This window comes from Abrus precatorius, unplaced genomic scaffold (assembly GCF_003935025.1).
Source record: "Abrus precatorius isolate BTA unplaced genomic scaffold, Abrus_2018 Scaffold7, whole genome shotgun sequence".
Classification (NCBI taxonomy): Eukaryota; Viridiplantae; Streptophyta; class Magnoliopsida; order Fabales; family Fabaceae; genus Abrus; species Abrus precatorius.
Window position 1 is genome coordinate 32,903,082 of NW_020874417.1, and position 18,330 is coordinate 32,921,411.

General features: G+C 29.7%; 3 protein-coding genes across 3 annotated transcripts; all 3 read right to left on the bottom strand.

Moving 5' to 3' along the window:
• Positions 1-659: 659 nt before the first annotated feature.
• Positions 660-4,405, bottom strand: LOC113872872. Its single transcript, XM_027510743.1, has 7 exons — positions 4,100-4,405; positions 3,988-4,019; positions 2,901-2,998; positions 2,704-2,786; positions 1,852-1,929; positions 1,677-1,775; positions 660-1,293 (listed from the first exon to the last, which is right to left on the bottom strand). The coding sequence occupies exons 1-7, from the start codon at positions 4,181-4,183 to the stop codon at positions 1,000-1,002; spliced, it is 768 nt and encodes a 255-aa protein (XP_027366544.1). The 5' UTR covers positions 4,184-4,405; the 3' UTR covers positions 660-999.
• A 983-nt stretch (positions 4,406-5,388) lies between these two features.
• LOC113873291 (probable fructokinase-7) lies at positions 5,389-8,514 on the bottom strand. The gene is made up of 7 exons (XM_027511345.1): positions 8,493-8,514; positions 7,104-7,312; positions 6,647-6,859; positions 6,366-6,563; positions 6,055-6,195; positions 5,622-5,738; positions 5,389-5,514 (listed from the first exon to the last, which is right to left on the bottom strand). Exons 1-7 carry the CDS (start codon positions 8,512-8,514, stop codon positions 5,389-5,391), a joined length of 1,026 nt encoding a protein of 341 aa, XP_027367146.1.
• Positions 8,515-10,294: 1,780 nt separating this feature from the next.
• Positions 10,295-14,212, bottom strand: LOC113871827 (MADS-box transcription factor 17-like). The gene is made up of 8 exons (XM_027508924.1): positions 14,031-14,212; positions 12,818-12,899; positions 12,571-12,632; positions 12,371-12,470; positions 11,791-11,832; positions 11,365-11,406; positions 11,156-11,265; positions 10,295-10,358 (listed from the first exon to the last, which is right to left on the bottom strand). The coding sequence occupies exons 1-8, from the start codon at positions 14,210-14,212 to the stop codon at positions 10,295-10,297; spliced, it is 684 nt and encodes a 227-aa protein (XP_027364725.1).
• Between the last annotated feature and the right edge of the window lie 4,118 nt (positions 14,213-18,330).

Sequence of the window (18,330 nt, forward strand, 5' to 3'; positions counted from 1 at the left end):
CATTTCGCACGATCTTTAACCAAATAAATTTGGCTCATGTTAATTTTCATATGACATATTGAATAAACTAATAGAATGTTCATGGATTTAACAATGTGGTATAGATGACAAATTAAGTACAAGTTCTGGTTCCTTTATAAAACTAAGAAAGCAAAATGAACGAAAAAGTTCACCTGATGCCCTTAACGATATGGTGCATGCTTGGTTTACACACGCAAACATAAAATTTTTCATTAGTTTTCTGTTAATAATAATTATTTAACCTACATTACTTTAGGACTTTTGACACAATTATAATATTAAGGTTTACTTTTTCTCAGTGCATTGATATCCTGCTGACTACATTACTGTTTTTCATCACGCATGCAATCAAATCTCCTGGAACCTGCCCCCGTTCAAAAAAAAAAAAAAACATATTTCATAATTGGGCCCTCCCTCTTATATACAGAGTGGGTAAAGAATGAAAGTTGAAATATTTAAAACATTTATAATCCCAGAGTGGAATTCTATTGCGAGTTTTTAACTTCCAATTTCCTATCCAAGCACCGAAAAACGGAAATTAGTTTCTTCACAACTTGAATTGACCCTTATGGAGTTGTCTCTGTGAAGCAGCAATAGTTGTTTCATCAAAGATTACCACATCGACACTTGCAAAAAGAAGGAAAATGGTAGAACTATTATATAAGTTCAAAACAAATAAATCAAAAGAGAATGACAACTTGCATAATCAGAAGGGCTATTCTATCTCCACATATTGATTTGTTCTTGCCTGAAAGTAACTGAAGGCATTCACAAGTTTGCGTGCTATTCAACACAAGTCAGGTTATTCCTTTGTGTCAACCAACTATCCCGGAAATAATACAATTGAATTGAGGGAAGAAGACTACATTTCCAAGTTAATGGGTAACAAGAACAGAGGACCGAAGGATATCCCTTGTACAAAAAGTACATATTCTCACCCAAAATGAATTCAGTGCAGTAATATCTTATTATAGATTCTCAGGTTCTGGCATCTACATCAAAGCCAGCACCAGTCCAGCCAGGAGTTGAAGATCTACCCTTGGGCACAGCACCGATTCCCTTTCCTTTCAATTGGAAGTTAACTTTCTTTTTACTTCTTCCTTCTCCTTCGCTATGAGGCTGCTCATAAGGCCCATTTGTTGACACAACTCTCTGACCATTACCTTGGTTGGGAACACTCTCGGCTGATCCCCCACTTGATTCCGTAGCATTGGGAGCTGAGGAACCATGTTGGGGTGTACTATCCTGAGAAGAGCTGCCCGATCTCCCATCCTAATTGAAGTGCATGATCAATAAATTTACTGGTGCGATATGAAGATGCATGTGCAGAACATTTATTGTGCATGACTGTCTAAATGTGCTCAAGAACATGGTGAAACTGTGAAAAAGGCAGTATTTTCAGAAAATGCAAGCAGGTTCCCGTTTCTCCAACAACCCATTTCCTCAATCCCAACAATTCCAAATGAAATATTATCAGTTCTTACAAGAAATTCTTATTATAGATGAAGCTCAGGATGTGTAGTTAGAAGTTCAGAACAACATTTAATTCGTTAAGCAGCGCACTACACTGTATGCACCCCAAAATTAGGCGTATAGCTTAGAAGCCACCATTAACTATATAAATCTAATAATGATGAATAGTGAGAAAAACATACATGATAAGGATTAGTTGATGCACGACTTGGATTCAAAGCTTCCAATCTTCTTTTTAATTCTTCAAGCCGAGCAAACTGAGAGTTACTGCTTTCTTGAACCTGTGTAAGATTGTTAGTTAGTATCAAACAACCAGGTAAAGAGTAGTTTATTATGTCTTTATATAACACTATTTACCAGATTGCTCAAATCTTCACATAGCTTTTGCTTCATTGCTTCCTCATCCCTCACTACTTTTGATGCTGATTCCCACACCTGCAGCACAAACATTCAAGATATCAACTACATTTGAGACGATACTTAGCATACTGATTGATAATTTTATAGATCAAATGATTGAAGTTGGCTACACTCATCCATATCCATATAAATAATTCTTGGCAGTTTACTTGTACAGCATCCATTGTGATTTAGTGTGTTCAACTTTATAATTAGAACCCAAATGTGGGAAAAGAAAATGAAAAAAAATAAAAATATAATCAATTCCTTTGTTGTTCACACAATAATCAATAATGGTCGAGAGATCTCATTTTCATTAAATAAACTCTTCCTCTTCTGACAGACACAGACAAACAGAAAGAAGGAAAACTATTTAATTGAAACTGAGTAAAACTTTCTAGTATGTACTACAATTAAACGAATTTTTTTAATCACTATTTTACTTTCATTTGTTGGGTAAAGTGCTTAAAAAATGTAATCGCCAGTTATGTGATCGTTAGTATTACTAAGAATTAAGGAACTGGGAATATATCTCCAATGCAATGTTTAACCCTACAAGCCAATTCAGTACACAATGAACAATTCATGCAGCAGTTCACAATCACCACCAGTGTTCATTAACATATATATCCTCATTATCTATTTCAGCAACTTCATGGAGCCACTAGTGAACTCAAGATCAGAAATCATATGGTAAGCAGATAATGGCACTAGCATGATGTAGTACATACCACCAATACCACTAAAATATTGATATTATGAAAATCACAGGAGAAAAGTGGAGAATCTTAAAGTAACAAAGTAACAGACCTTCCGTGCCTGTTCTTCCTTTAGCTTGGCCACACGGATTCTCTCGGTTGATGTCTCTATTTTCTTTCTCAAAAGTTCAAGTGCTTAAAGTATGCAACATGAATAAAATGCAAAGAAATGTCATTTCACTATAAAATACAGGGAAGAATGACGTTTATAAATTTAGGCCAGAAAGGACAATAATGATATATAGAAACCTGCTTTTTTTGGCCCAGCTGTAAGCTTCATCTCCAGTGTAAGATTTGCAAGCTCACGCTCCACATCACGAATTTTGGAATAGTTTTCTTGAATGTATCTGAAAAAAATAACAATATAAGAGATCAGGATGATTGAATCTAGTTACTAAATTTGTCCACATAAAATATTCAGTGGCAATAAACAGAGGCCTCGTTCAATCTTTAAAGTTACCCAGTGATCCCTCCATGCAATAGTGGAGAAAAGGGACCAAGGGACATTCAGAACAACCCAGGATAATGTTCTTATTTATACTACAATACAGCAAGTTTACATTTATTTTTTATTATTCACATTTCAAAAGGATTAATTGCTGAAATCCCAAAATTCTTGTATGTCCAAACCAGATACTAGTTGCATAATTCATATTTTATACTATTACAAGTTCAGAAGAGTTAAGTCAGAGTTTTTTTCTTTTTGGAAAAAGAAAAGAAACATGCAATTAATTCCCATTTATACACAAGTTCCGCCACCACCAACCTTGTCGTAATTCATAAAAACGGACTACAAGTGCTAGTACCACCGAAGCAATGCAATTAATTCCATTCACCCAAATATTTCAACATTTTAAGTACAGATGCAAAAACTATCGCCTTCACTTCCTTCTTCTAACAACAAATTACCAGTGCTTCAAGCTTCATGAATATCATATTTCACAAAAATGCTATCGCTCCATTCCTTCATCAATCCAATTAAATCTCTCACAACAATTGACCTAAAACCATATAATCCCAACCGAGAACACCAAGTTCCTGTCATCCCCTAGGTTGTAGCCTGGTAGGTGTCGTTATCAACTCTAAATCTTACACAGCCATTGCTTACTTGTTCTTGCATGGAGAATCGCGGAATTACATGAATTGAATTCATTCTAATCTAGAATCTTCAATTCTCCTAAAACTATCCACAGGTCCATGAAAATTGGATTTCAACGCGAGAATAAACTGACTCAAATTAAAAGAATGCAGAAAGTGGAACCGCATAATGACAGTTAAAAATGGAACAGAGAGTCATTGGCAGATCCAAATGAACAGAAACAGAGAGAGAAGTTACTTCTGCAATTGAAGCTGTTCCGCTTCGATGATCTGCAACAACAAGAAAAACAATGAAAAATGCAGTAATTAAAGAAGAGAGTTTGAGAGAAGGAAATTGAAGAGAAGAGAACCTTCTCGGTGTAACTGATAACGGGAGCTTCTTTAGGAAGACCGTCGGGTCCGATCTCAGGAAGAAGCGAAGGGTTCGTAGCCATTTGGGAACCCAATCACTCGCATTCAGCTTTCTGATTTCCGAACAGCGGCGTCAACCCACCCGGTTCGGTTCAATTAAAACCAAAGCGAAAATGGGTTTGGCTTGTTATTGTTACCAGTTATCAGTTATGGTATGGTCATTGTGGATAGATAGACGATTCAGTCCTTTTCCGGGGGTGACTTGTTTGCACATGCCCAACACCAATTTGACGCAGCAGCAAAATGAACCATTCCTTTGCTTCTTTCTTCATAAATCACATTTTATCTCGTGTAATTTGATTCCAACAACCCTTGTGTGCGCTATAAAACTTGGGTTTAGTCTTTTATCGACTTTTAAAAAAAAATTATCAATTTCTTTATTTTTTTTTAACCAACTTATTTTACATTTAAAAAATTGTAAAAGTAAAAAATTTAGTGAAAATTTGATAACATATTAAAATTTGAAGCATATATTTTAAATAAAAATATTTAATTGATTTAATTTTTAAAAAATAAGTAAAAATAAAAATTAAATTTAAGATAGAAGGGAATCATAAAAAGACTAAATTTGTTAAATTTCAAAAGTAAAAATTTAACTAGCTAAAAAAATTAGCAAAACCAATATTACATATAATTCAGACAAGGATTAAAAATACAATTAAACCTGAAAGTTTAACACTTCATTTTTGTTATTTGATTAAAATTAAATTTTGTTTACGACACACTTATTTCTAAAAATTTGACTCAGACTGCCTGGAGTTTTAAATTTGACATGCTTTGCAAAGTCTAATTTTTAGGTTGTGTATATACATTTTTCTTCTTACTTTTAATTATACTTCAACGGATATTTTTTCGCCTCTCTACACAGTGGAAGCTAATCCATTTGCACCTGCCATGCCACGAAAGGCTATTTTAAGTCAAGCCTTTTGTGTATTGAAAAAACAAAGATAAAACATTTAATTCATTTTCTTAATTAAACCTTCCGCTTTATTACAGATGGAGATCTCTAGAACACTTCAACTAGAAGCCATTCTGTGTGATCAACTGCTATAAGACAGCTTGAGAGAGCAATGGAAATTGAATTTATTATATATATGAAAAATACAGCCCCAAGGACAAAGGACAAAGACAGATGGGGGGGGGGGGGGGTACATGAAGCTCAGCAGGACCCAAGCTATAGCTTAGAAACAAATATTACATTTTATGACAAGAATTGTCAGTGTTGCTGCTATTTTGCACTGAATTGCAGGACCGCTTCTTTTGTAGGTAGTGCAGGAATTGCCCCTCTGTCTGTTACAGTTATGGCACCACATACGTTGGCAAAATATAGAGCTTCTCTCAGACGCTCCTCATTCTGCCACATAAAACAAATGTTCCAAAACAGGGTTGTTTATGAAATTTTATTTCACATGGAGTATGGACAATTTAAACAACCACAATGTTTAAAAGGTTTTGAATTACCTGGAAAAGGCTTCGGTCAGAAGCTAAGTTGTAGATAATCCCACTAACAAATGCATCACCAGCACCAGTTGTGTCAACAGGGTTGACTTTCACACCTGCAACCCTGCCTCTAAATTCCTGCACCGAAATTTGGCAATCACCATTAGCTCAACACCAATCACTCACAAGAGACAATAGAACTTTAAATGATTGAACATCAAAGCAAACCTTGTATCAGATTCAAGTAGTTAGTAGTCATTGTGTATATTACAACATGATGAAACATTCCTAAATTTATATTCATTAAGTCACTACCATAAATTCAGCCCACTCATTAGAGTAAAAATGTTGATACAAGCACAAATACCGGCACAGACAGAACAAATAAAACGATGAAATGATAGATTATCCCACCAATTAGACATTTGGCATCGCAGTTAAATCACAAATTTACCTTGGTGTAATATCTACAACCCTCTGACCCTTCAGTGACAATTAAAAGCTTGAGATTACGGTGGAAAAGATGCTTTAATACAACATTATCATCATAAGGATCATGACCACCAGTCAAAAAAGTAATCTCATCCTCACTTATCTGCAGAGACATAAAAGAAAGTACAACATAAGACTTACTAAGGGGGGAAAAATAACAAAATGCTTATTTAAAAAAAAAAAAACAGGAGAATAAAATTACAAATTCAAACCACGTGTTGTGGCATTTATAAAGTAAATCATATAAATATCTTCTAGCCACATATATTATACCTTTATGATGTCGGCTTGATTCCATATACTCATTATGCCATTCCGGGCCGCCTCAGCTGATGGCCATAATGCCAATCTCAAGTTTGGATCATAAGAGAGAATGCAACCGGAGTCTTTGGCAATTCTCATGGCAGCAAGATGAGCTGACTTGCACGGCTCATTAATCAAGCTGATGGAACCATAATGGAATATTTTAGCCTGCAATCAATATCATGAGTACCTGGACTTAAACCAAAGGTTCTAGTCCACATTGTAGAAATATAGAGAGAAATTCAAAACACCTGCTTTATGAGATTTTTATCAAGCTCTGACTCATGAAGAAGCATATCAGCACTAGGATTTCGGAAAAACAAGAACTCACGCTCGCCATCAGCTCTTAGGGTAACAAAAGCTAATGCAGTTCTTGCATTTGAGTCATACTGCAAGCCAGATGTCTCAACCTTGTTCTGCTTTAAAATATCAGCCAACATATATCCAAATTCATCTGCTCCAACCTAAAACACAGATTGGAAGGAATTAAGCTATGATTTTCTATTCTAATAGATCAAGCAAGCATTCTCCATCTCTTTCTCTCTCACACAGTCACACTTTTTTTGGAGGGTGTGGTAGTGTATTCTAACAGTCTTATTCAAATAAATGTAATCAGTTTCAAACAACATCACACATGACAAATGTCTTAAATACAAGGTTTTGAACAAATATTCATCTGGATAAACAGACATAGATAGAGAAATACACCTTTCCTATAAAAGCAGATGAACCCCCAAGCCTAGAGATGCCAACAGCCACATTTGCAGGAGCACCACCAGGAGCTTTCTTGAAAGCAGGTGCTTCAGCTAGTGACACTCCACCCACTGTTGGCACGAAGTCTATTAACATCTCACCAAAGCAAACAACCAGTGCACTTGTTTTCTTGCAGTCTTCTTTTAAGGGATGATCAGATTTACCTGCATGAATAGATTAGCTAAGAAACCAACATAATCCCTGGGTTCAGATAATTTCACTAGTTGCAATGCATAGAAGTAAATAATTGTACATTATAAGATACTGCCACTAGCCAAGTAAGCAAGGAGATCAAAACTACAAAAGATGAAAATTTCATCTTCATGATAGGATGACGCCTATTAGTGTATTTGTATATTTGTATATGGGATACTGTAAAACATCCTTATGCTAGGTAGTAAGAAATAGAGGAATCATTTCACGAGTAACATGACATTCTAAATGGCTAAACTAATATTCCATCTTCTGTAGTGAGCACTCTGTTTCCTTAGACCCAAAATCCATATAGATAAAAGTACAGGTATTTGAATTCAAATTAACACAAAAAATTACAAATATGACCTTCAAAGAATAGGCAACAAGCCAAGGCACTTTGAGAGCTAGCTCTAAACTTGATTTGCTAACAACCCAGATAAAGAAAAGATTTTAAGAATAGCATTAGTAATACTTTGATTTAATATATGTTAGCATTTGATTTTATTTTTTGGTATTACCTAATATAAATATATGTAAAAAAAATGATTCATTTGAGTATAAAAAGCTCTTCCATGAACCAAGTTTAATCAAGGTTGGCTCATTGCCAGGCCATGCATTAGCCATTCAAATTATGTACTTTCCGATTCCCAATTTCTGCTCCCCAATGCAGTGTTAAAAAATAGGCCATTAGACACAGATCCAAGACGACAGAAAAATAATAAATGCCAAACCAATGAGATCTTCTCATCAACCACTGTATAGCACACTATGACAGTATCAATTAAAATAAAGGCCCGTCATCTTGATTTTATCTCTCTGCATGCAATAATCACACCCCAGACGAGTGGTGCAAATGGGAAATCTCTTAACTTCTTACATTGGCAACAAAGATAACAACACGTTCAGATGAACATACATTCAAAACAAAAATATCTCCAATCTAATTGAGTAAAGGAAATAAAATTAAAGCAGGAACCCAACATCAGAAATATCTCAAAGATGCAATCTTTAGCCCAAAAACCCAGTTTCAACGAAGATAACAAACAACCCCCCATCGATTGAACGGCAATGCAATGAATACTGTTAGCAAGAACAACCCAGATAAAGAAAAGATGAGAGAATGCGAGTGTCGAAAGAAAGACGAAAAACCTGAGGGGGTAAACTGGGCCATCTGGGCAACGAGGTGTGGGATTAAATTTGGAAACAAGAAACAGAGTATTGCAAATGCAGAAGAGGAAGAAGAGAATGTGTTTTGGTGCAAGTTAATAGTTTACACGGAGAAGAGAAGCAAAGAAATGCAATCAAGATTGAAACGGGTTGGCTTTACAAAAGCATGCAGATTTGTATAATTGTGAACGATGCCTCACAATCTGGAACTCAACGTCGCGAAACTAATTTTTAATTTTTTAAAAAAACTAAAGTATATTATTTTAGTTTTCAAAATTATAAATTTTATTTATATATATTTTTATTTGTTTTCCTTTTATTATTATTAAAATTATTATTTATAATTAAATTAATAATATATTACCATGAATTAATTTATAAAAATAATTCTAACATCTAATTTAATATATAATTTTTAATTTTGACACATACCGCTGTCTAAAATATTATATATTAATATTTTTAAATATAAGTTTAACTCTTTTATATTATGAAATTTGACTTAATTGGTAAAGAGATTTGCTTGATTTGACTTTCAGTCTATTAAATAAATTTTTTTATCTATTAAATGTTTAAAGATATATAATAAATATTTATTAAAATTTATAAAATTTTATATTTTAATAATATTAAATATTATAATTTATAATAAAAATATATTATTATTATTATTAGTTTTTTACTGTACATTGATTTTATTTCTAATTTTTTTTATTCACCGTTCACCATAAACTCTTTTATGGTCTGTCTCGAGGTTCGGAGAGTTGGATCCATCCGCTATAAAAAAATATATATATAAAGTGAAAATATATGATTTTAAAAATATGATATAATTTAAATTAATAATAGAAAAAAATTTACTTCTTTATTTTATACATTTTTTACTTTAGAAACAACTCAAAAAATTTATTTTTTTAATCCAAATTTTACGCAAACTGGTTATCATTTTTTTTCATGTGTTCAATTCAAGATACTATTATAATAATAATAATAATAATAATAATAATAATTCAATTTTGTAATATTTCACATAAATTTGGATTTAAAACAGATTTACTTAATTAATATTGTATTATAAAAAAAGTAGGATAAATAACTAATAATAGTATAATTTTAGGAGAAAAAAATATTTATTGTATTTTTATAATTTTAATATAATAATTATGTATTTTTTTTAAATTTTTATTTGTGAATGCTTAAACTCAACCCTAAAAGTTAATTTAACAAAATTCTACAAAAAAAATTTTTTTTTACACTGTATTTTTTTGCCTCCTATGTTTCTTCTGTCACTCAAATGGGTTGAACTTTTCTTTTTGTCTTTTGTTTTTTTTACTTTTACCTCTTTAAATTTTAACTTTCATAAAAATAGACACACTGTGAAAATTCTTATGTAATATGTTTAGAATGTTATATTTAAGTATATTAAGTTTACAAATTTTGACCAAATATAATTTTTATATTGAATTTACTTCTTGTTTTAGTTTTTATAAAAAATTACGTTTTATCCACTGTAAGAGCAAAATAAAAGTTAGAAATAATTTTATTTTTTTGGAGTTAATTAAACAGATTTTACCGTATCTACCATCCACAAACATTATATTATATAGGTTGGCAACAATGCAGTTGAAGCCACATTGACCTGCCAACAAAATAGTACTTTTCGATTGTAAATAACATCAATGAGCAATGAAGTAGCTAGAAATTTCACACCGAGAACTATATATAAAGTGTATGAACATTCAAAGGCACTATCAAGTGTTCTTGTTATGATGCTTTGGCCTTGTTCACTCCCCGTGTCGATCTATTGCTTTTCCTTTTGAAGCAGCAGCTTGTTGACGCCGAAACCATCTGCAACAAAAAAAATGTATTTTTATCTTTAAATCAAATGCAGTTAGGATGTATTACTATTCTTTCCATTCTAGGTATTCAAAAGTGATATATATCTTTAGGTACTCAAATCAAATAATGCAAAATCTTTTATGTATGTATTTTTTTTTATGAACTAAACATATTTATTATTATGAAGCACTCTAAAATTATAAAATGTTATTTATAAATAATTTGTTTAAACATGTATCTAAATAATATATATATATATATATATATATATATATATATATTGATTTTTATATAAAAATTATAAATTAATTATAATAAAATTAAATATCAATAATATTAAATATTATAAATAAAAAAATATTTTTCATGACGCGTCCTTTAAACTGCTTTATATATATATATATATATATATATATATATATATATATATATATATATATAAAAGCTAATTTCACATACTTTTACCTACTCCATCTCCCGCACTATTTTAATAAATGAATTATTTAATTTCAGCGATTAATAAAAATTCATATATTGTCCATATAATGAAACTCGTCGTTATGATTATGTGCATGCAGATATGGCTTGTAAGTTGTTAAGATATCACTCATTGGTTAAAATAAAGTTAAATTACATTTTAGCATAGGACACTTCTTATATCGTAAGTTTGATTATGATCTCCTCTTCTTTCACCCTATTTACTCATATCTTAAACTTAATCGAAGTAGATTCATAAAAAAAATACATTAACAATTTCCATATCTATCATAATTCATATATGTTGAAAAGAAGAAAGAAATGCACACCCTGTTGTTCCAGATTGAAACTGATTGACTTGAATATGATTGTTGTTGTACACAAACGGGGTCGAGTTAGTAGAACCTTCACAGATCTGCTGGGTGCATTTATCTCTTTCCTGAAGTAAAAGTTTGAAAATGCAAATAAAAAAATGTCATATAAACTATTCGAGTTTTACGGCATGCGACTATATGAACTTGATTATCTAAAGAAAAACCTTGGATTCCAAATGTTTGTTAACCTCCTCCAGGTTTTGTACCTGCCATTATGTAGATAATGAGAATTAGTGAATATTTATGTAACTACAATTATGCGTGTCACATATATGCCAAATTAATATTAAAGGAAAAGAAAAAATTGCACTCATTTCTCTTTTTAGTATGCATATGTAGATACGGGAAAAAATTGAGGGATAATAATTTTAGATTTATCCTCTTTCTCTTATATAAAAAAGAAAGGAAAAAATTAGAAAAACTTTGACAAACCCTAGCTACCATATAGATTGACCATATTTTAAACAGTATTTTCGGTGGAAATACAACAAATATCATCAATGTTCACATATTAAGAATTCACATGCATCAAATTAAATTCAACGGTATAACAACCTTCATTTATTGTGTTTGTTTTAATAATTACTTACCTTTTCGCATAATTCATCAATTCGTGCCATCAGCTTCTGCGTCTGCAAACAAAGGCGAGATATATAATGGCTATTATATATAACCTATACAATATGTTCTTGCCAGATATATATATATATAATTAAAAAAAAAGTCTCTCACTAATTTAAGAATTTAAGTTGAGTTTAATTTCTTTAATTCTCTTAATTGGCAAGCATTTAGTAGCAAGCAATTTGATAGAAATGGGAAATACAAAATAATTTGAATACAAAAGTAGAAATATAGTACATATTTAAGGATTTAGGCACATTATATTGGTACGACTAAGTTATAAAAAAAAGTTGAAAGTAGAGTACAACCTTTTCATAACCCGCCGTTTCGATCAAAGTGAGAAGAAAGTTAGTTTCAAAGATCTAAACCAAACTATAATGAAGGAAAATGTAAACTTAATTATCAATCTAAAATATATATATATATATATATATATATATATATATAATTTATTTTTCAGAGCACTTGTCACTTGAATATTTTATTGGTTTCAATTAAAGCTAGTTTTACATATTCAGTAAGATATTCAAGATAAATGCCAATTAGTACTTGATGCTTTCGAGCTTGTGCAATCGTTTTATCCAGTTGTTTCTCTAAACTCTGCAATTCTTTCAAGCTAAGTGGCTCAAGTTCTTCTCCTAGAAAATTTCTTCAAACACAGAGAGAGACAAAATAAATTAGTGTCCACTACAGCTTGGACTAATTCAACAAAAACTTTCTTTTTTGTGTCTGCTAATCAGAATCCTTACCTTTGGCTCCGTTCAAGTGATTCATGCTTGACTCTTAATATCAAAAGCTCTTGGTATAAGCACTGCATTTTGCGAAATTTAAAAAATGAAAATTCATAGAACCGTCCTTTTTGTGTGAAAGCATATGCAGCATCATTGTTATCAATTGTTATCTTGAGCAACTTAGCTTCATAATTAATTTCTTTTATTTTTTCTCTCTATTTTTCGAAAGACAATAGTTATTGAGTAAAAAAGAGAGAATTAAAACCTGTGATTGAAGTTCAACTATATCGCTAGTCTTAGACATGTTGAAGCAGCATTGACGATATTTCTCAATGATTCTGTTAATGCTGACATGAGAATGAACAAGTATCAAAGATAAACACATTTGCTTCAAACAAAGAATGACCCACCTTCTAAACAATTTGTTTTAAGGACTAGCTATTCAATTAATAGTATTAGTTATTTATATACTTTAACATTTTTGAAAGAAAAAAAACTTAAATACTTGATTGAATTTGAATTAGCTATGTAATCGTAGTTTAATAAACAACAAATTTGATTGGGCAGAATAACCATAATTAGATTCATGAGTTAAATATATGTTCAAAAAGTTTATCTGAGCAAAGAATGTATAATTTTTTATTAAGGAGATTCTTTTTTAAAAAAAAAAGGAACAACCGATCTGCGTGGCTACAAGTTATACAAGTAAAAGTTTAATTTAACAGGAAAATCATCCTTTCTCCCAACACATTCTTTTCATGATGCGGATCCCACATCAAAAATTGATATTTTCTACAAGTGAATAATTAATATGCTACTATTGGAACACTACTGAAGGTTAGTATTTTTATCAGCTGAAAATCTGAAATACTATCTGTGTTATTAATTCTTTTATGTCAAGTATGTATAATTCATATGACAAATATCCAGGCAAGAGTTATAAATTCAAATGTAAAAGGATGTTTGTAGCTAGTTGAATTACATATTATATTAGGAATATTTCAAATAAATTTACAAAATTCTATTTTGTAAATGAAAAAAGCTAAATTGAATTGTTTGTGAGGTACCAAACGCAATTATTCTTCAACAAATTACTTTTAAAAAATTACTCAGCTCTAATATATAGAGAATATGGCATTATGTTATTTTCGAGAGCATGAAAAAGACTAAGGTTAGAAGATATTATCCTTTTCGTTTAAATGGTAGAAAAAGTGGAAGGAGATAATGAAGAAGTGAAAAATCCTAACTACGATTTATGTAGCCCAATTAATATTTAATATAAGGAAACAGATTAACCCTTCACAGGTTTTGGGGATACGAAATTATATATATAATATATAGTACTAAAAAACCAAACAGCAATATGCATTTGGAAAACATGAAAGTAGAAGAAGGAATAAAAAAAGGGGGAAGTTTTAAACTTAATTTAAACCCACAAAGATTATATATTAATTAAGATGAGTGACATGGAAAATTACTCAGTGCTGCTATACTGAAAAAGTTTGCCACGGCTAGAGAAGATGATGAGGGCGATTTCAGCATCGCAGAGCACAGATAACTCGAAAGCTTTCTTCAGCAAACCACTCCTTCGCTTTGAGAAAGTTACTTGGCGATTGATCTTGTTCTGTATTCTCTCCAGAACCACCCTCCCTCTTCCCATGCTTCCTCTCTCTCTCTCTCTCTGCTTCCTAGCTACTTCACGATCTCTCGCTTCTCTCTTTATATCATTAAATGCACTGCAGATAAAGGATGAAAATAAAGGCACTTGTATTAGCGTAAGAGGGAACATACATAATAGTGGCTGCAATATTCCACATGCTCCCTCTATCTTCACGTTGACCACCCTTTTCTCCGTTGAATAACGTTTCTTATGTACTCCGAAAATGGGGTGTAAGAGGCAGAAAGAAGACACGTTGAAAGACAAAAGGAAAGATAATTAAAAAAAAAAGAGTATGATATATAATGTAATATTATATAAAACAGATATATAAATATTGTTCTTATTTTTTTTCCATAATATTCTGTTAAGGAATCATAGTAAAATAAAGGTTCATGGGAGCAGTACTGTGAGCATTTAAAAATTTACTACAAAGTACTAAATATGATTTTTTAAATACAAAGGAAAAAAATGTGTGCTTGCTGATCGTGTAAGCTGTAAATGCATGTCCACTTATTTTGTAGGAAAAACATGTTAGTAAATTATATTTTAGTTTTCTTAAATACGTGAAAATGTAACTAGTTAATATATTATTTCTAGAAATTATACATGTAATCTGTTAAATGTATATATTGAGGAGGGGACAAGTGGAGGAGTTTATATGGTAGTTGTGAGGGCAACATCAAGCAACAATACTGCCTATGAAGAGAAGACACAGATACGTATAATTTTTACCATAAGCTACACTTTCAATCATCATAGCCATTGAAATGTTGAGGCCTGGTTGCGGTTAGTCTACGTTGGGTTTGTGGATTATTTCACAGACATGGAGTCAATTTCAGTCAAGTCAAGTTTTCAACTTTCTCCTTTATGATAAGTGGTAATATTACCAATACCCTAGATGTTGTACATAGAGGTTATTAACTTATGGGTCCACACCTAGTTATCTGGCCACGTTTCAGACCCCTAATGGCTCTTCCAGTTTGTAACTTAGTTAACCATTCGTTTGTGTCGCATGAAAATGACGAAGATCCATTTGGGTGTCGACACGTTCCATGGTCACACCTCCACGGGTGTTGCAGAGATGGAACACTATTATGGTAAATATTATTGGACAGGTTCTTTCGGTGGGGCCACGGGAAAGTTATTGTCCATTCTCGTACTATGATGCTATTCTTTTTTTTGTTTTTCAAAAAGTTTACAAGAGAAAATTCTTATGCATGCCTACTATAGTATTTTGTATTTTAAAAAAATATTTGTATTTAATTTTATATTTATATGAATAATAATTTTAATTTTTATATTTATACTTTTTAGATATTTGCATACTCATGCTTATATATTAATACCTGCTTTTATTACCTGTAATTGTTTAAAAAAAATACTTATAAAAAAATATATTTATATAATTTTACATAAATAATATAATAATATAGAAATTCGATATAAATTTTTTGAATAAAGAAAAAAATAAATATCTAAATATTAGTTATTAAATATATCTTAATACATTAATTTTTTAAATTAAAGTATTTAAAAACTATAAATAAAACTTTACATATAATGTTAAAATAATCAACTCATAAATTTAAGAATCATATACCGTCACTCTCAAGAATCTAAAAAAAAAAACACTAGTTAATTATTTATTGTAAAGTCAAAATAATATATATAGTTAGATTATTTTATTTCTTTATCAAAATCAGACTTTTCATATGAATGCTTATCTTTTAAATTTATATATTACTTTGGTCTAGCAATGTTAATAGAAGATAAAACATACAAGTCCATAACAAGAATTAAGTTTTATAACAACTATGTAATAATTAAATTGTATTAGCCTAATTAAACGATATAAAATAGTAAATAAATTTTTTATTAAAAATATAAAAAAATTATTCTTATGATTTACTTTATTGATAAATATATTTTTATGTTAATCTTATAAAACAAATTTAATTAGATAGATTTTTATATATTTAAATATGCATTCTTTTATTTGAGTAATATAAATATTTATATTAAATTTTTAACCTTTTATTTTATATAGAAAAAATTTTAAAAACAGAGAATTATAAATTGAAAGATAATATTACTCACGTATTCAAAATAGAAAATTTTTCTATTCAAAAAAATAAAATAATTATGTATGTAAAAGAACTTTGAACTGAATAAAAAATATAAGACATGAAATTACATAAAATAAATAATAAAATCTTTATCTTGACCAAAATTTTACAAAAATATTTACAAAAAATTTCTAAAAACTAAAAGTAGGTTAAATTCTTGTTTTCTTAAATTCTTAGTTGCTCCATTGTAAGTGAAAAATTATTCAAATAAGATTATATAAAATTAAAATAAAGATAATTGAAAATATCAATAATAATTATAATATAGTTTTAGACTTATTTGTTAAAAATTTATCTTTATATGAAAATTGTTGTACTTTATATTTAAAATATATAAAAGATAACAAGTTAGATATTTCTCTATAAGTCACATTCATAAGCTGTAAAATAACTCATATGATTACATAATTATTAATAACTATAGAATGAATTTAGTCAAATATATAAATTATTAATTATTAATTATAATTCCTTCTCATCATAGACTTTTGGATTAAGGTCTCTCTCACATAAAGAGTATATATATGCATATATGAGGTGGGGTGAATATTTAAGTACCTATACCCGCACTCATCTATGTTAAAATTTATGAATTTTTATTAATACTCATTTAGCGGATAAATACTTACCTATTGAAGATAAATTTTGTGAGTACCCATAAAGTACTTTATCCATTGCCATTTTTAATAGGAGTAAAACATGTTTCAAGATATACATTAGCTGTTTAATTATTTATAGATTATTTATCAATTAGGTCTTTGATAATAAACTTTCAACACGTATTACTGTGGAATAGAAAAACAGACACGGGACAATATTAGTAATATAGAAAAAAAAAAAAAGAGAGCTGCAAAACAAATATAGTAAAAAAAAATAGGTATAAATAGCGTTATTTAAGATGTAAAAGTTTTTTTTTTTCTTATTTTATGTTATGAATTAATTTCTTTCATTGTATGCGCAGTTTTCTGTATAATATGTGTTACTAAATTAAATTTAGACTCATAGATTAAATGGATATTTGGTTTATATTAAATTTGAAAATGTTTTAAAATTAGAAAAATGATTTATCTTTAAAGTTAAATTAATTATATACTAATTCATAATATTTTATCAACCGCTTAAAAATGGTCCATATAATAATACTATAACACAAAATAAGAGATCTATACGAAATTGTCCTAAAGTCATGACTTCAGTGTATTTTGGCTGTTACTGTGTTTCTTTTTTAAATCCATGAATATTATGAAATTGCTTTAAGCTGTTATTACCATTTATGGCACCCGATATTGTTTTGGTACCCCATGGCATCTGATTATAAGTAGGTTGAAGAATTTATTTAAGTGATAGTTGATCAAACAATATCTATTTAAGTGACAAAAATTGGAAATTTAGAAAGTAATATCTTATGTTCGAAATATGTAAATAAATAAAATAAATACTAACCGTTACTCTAAGACTATTGGTTAAATAAGCAAAAGCTGACTGATTTTATTAGTAAATGTAATTAATAAACCTGTTATATATTTTTTAATGCAATCAAACACACTTTTAAGAAAAAAAAATCACTTTCAATTCTTTAAATAGGATCTTAATACTTAACAAGATATATACAAAATAATCTTAACTTCAACATTTAAAGTTAAGTCACTCAAAAGTAGTAGTTTTTTTTTTTTTTCAGAAACACGTTTATCGTTTTATAAATTTAATGTAATAAATGCATTCTTACAAATAAAACCTTACTAATTTTAGATGTTTAAACTTGGTTTTAAGAGTTAAAGTTAACAAAAACTAAAAAAGTAGCATACTTTTTTTTTCCCCTTCAAATGAATTCTTCTAACTCAACAAATAACTTTGTCAAACCAAAAATATAAACATCAGTTAACCTTTTATTATTTTCTAAGAATTATTTTCTCTTTCTCTCTCTAGTCACATTTAATCTAACACAATTAATCATGAATTGACTTTACCCGCTCATTTTTACGTTTTTTTTTT

Bases quoted from the DNA above. Each gene is read 5' to 3' on its own strand.
- LOC113872872 (XM_027510743.1), bottom strand. From the start codon at position 4,183: ATGGCTACGAACCCTTCGCTTCTTCCTGAGATCGGACCCGACGGTCTT. The intron at 2,999-3,987 runs GTAACTTCTCTC...TATTTTTTTCAG, and splicing joins GAACAGCTTCAATTGCAGAA to ATACATTCAAGAAAACTATT. The intron at 1,930-2,703 runs GTCTGTTACTTT...TTTGTGCTGCAG, and splicing joins AGGAAGAACAGGCACGGAAG to GTGTGGGAATCAGCATCAAA.
- LOC113871827 (XM_027508924.1), bottom strand. From the start codon at position 14,212: ATGGGAAGAGGGAGGGTGGTTCTGGAGAGAATACAGAACAAGATCAAT. The intron at 12,471-12,570 runs GTAAGGATTCTG...CTGTGTTTGAAG, and splicing joins TCACTTGAACGGAGCCAAAG to AAATTTTCTAGGAGAAGAAC. The intron at 11,266-11,364 runs GTTTTTCTTTAG...CTTTTACTTCAG, and splicing joins ACAAACATTTGGAATCCAAG to GAAAGAGATAAATGCACCCA.
- LOC113873291 (XM_027511345.1), bottom strand. From the start codon at position 8,514: ATGGCCCAGTTTACCCCCTCAG. The intron at 6,196-6,365 runs GTATAATATATG...ATGTCTCTGCAG, and splicing joins ATCAAGCCGACATCATAAAG to ATAAGTGAGGATGAGATTAC. The intron at 5,515-5,621 runs GTAATTCAAAAC...TTTATGTGGCAG, and splicing joins CTGACCGAAGCCTTTTCCAG to AATGAGGAGCGTCTGAGAGA.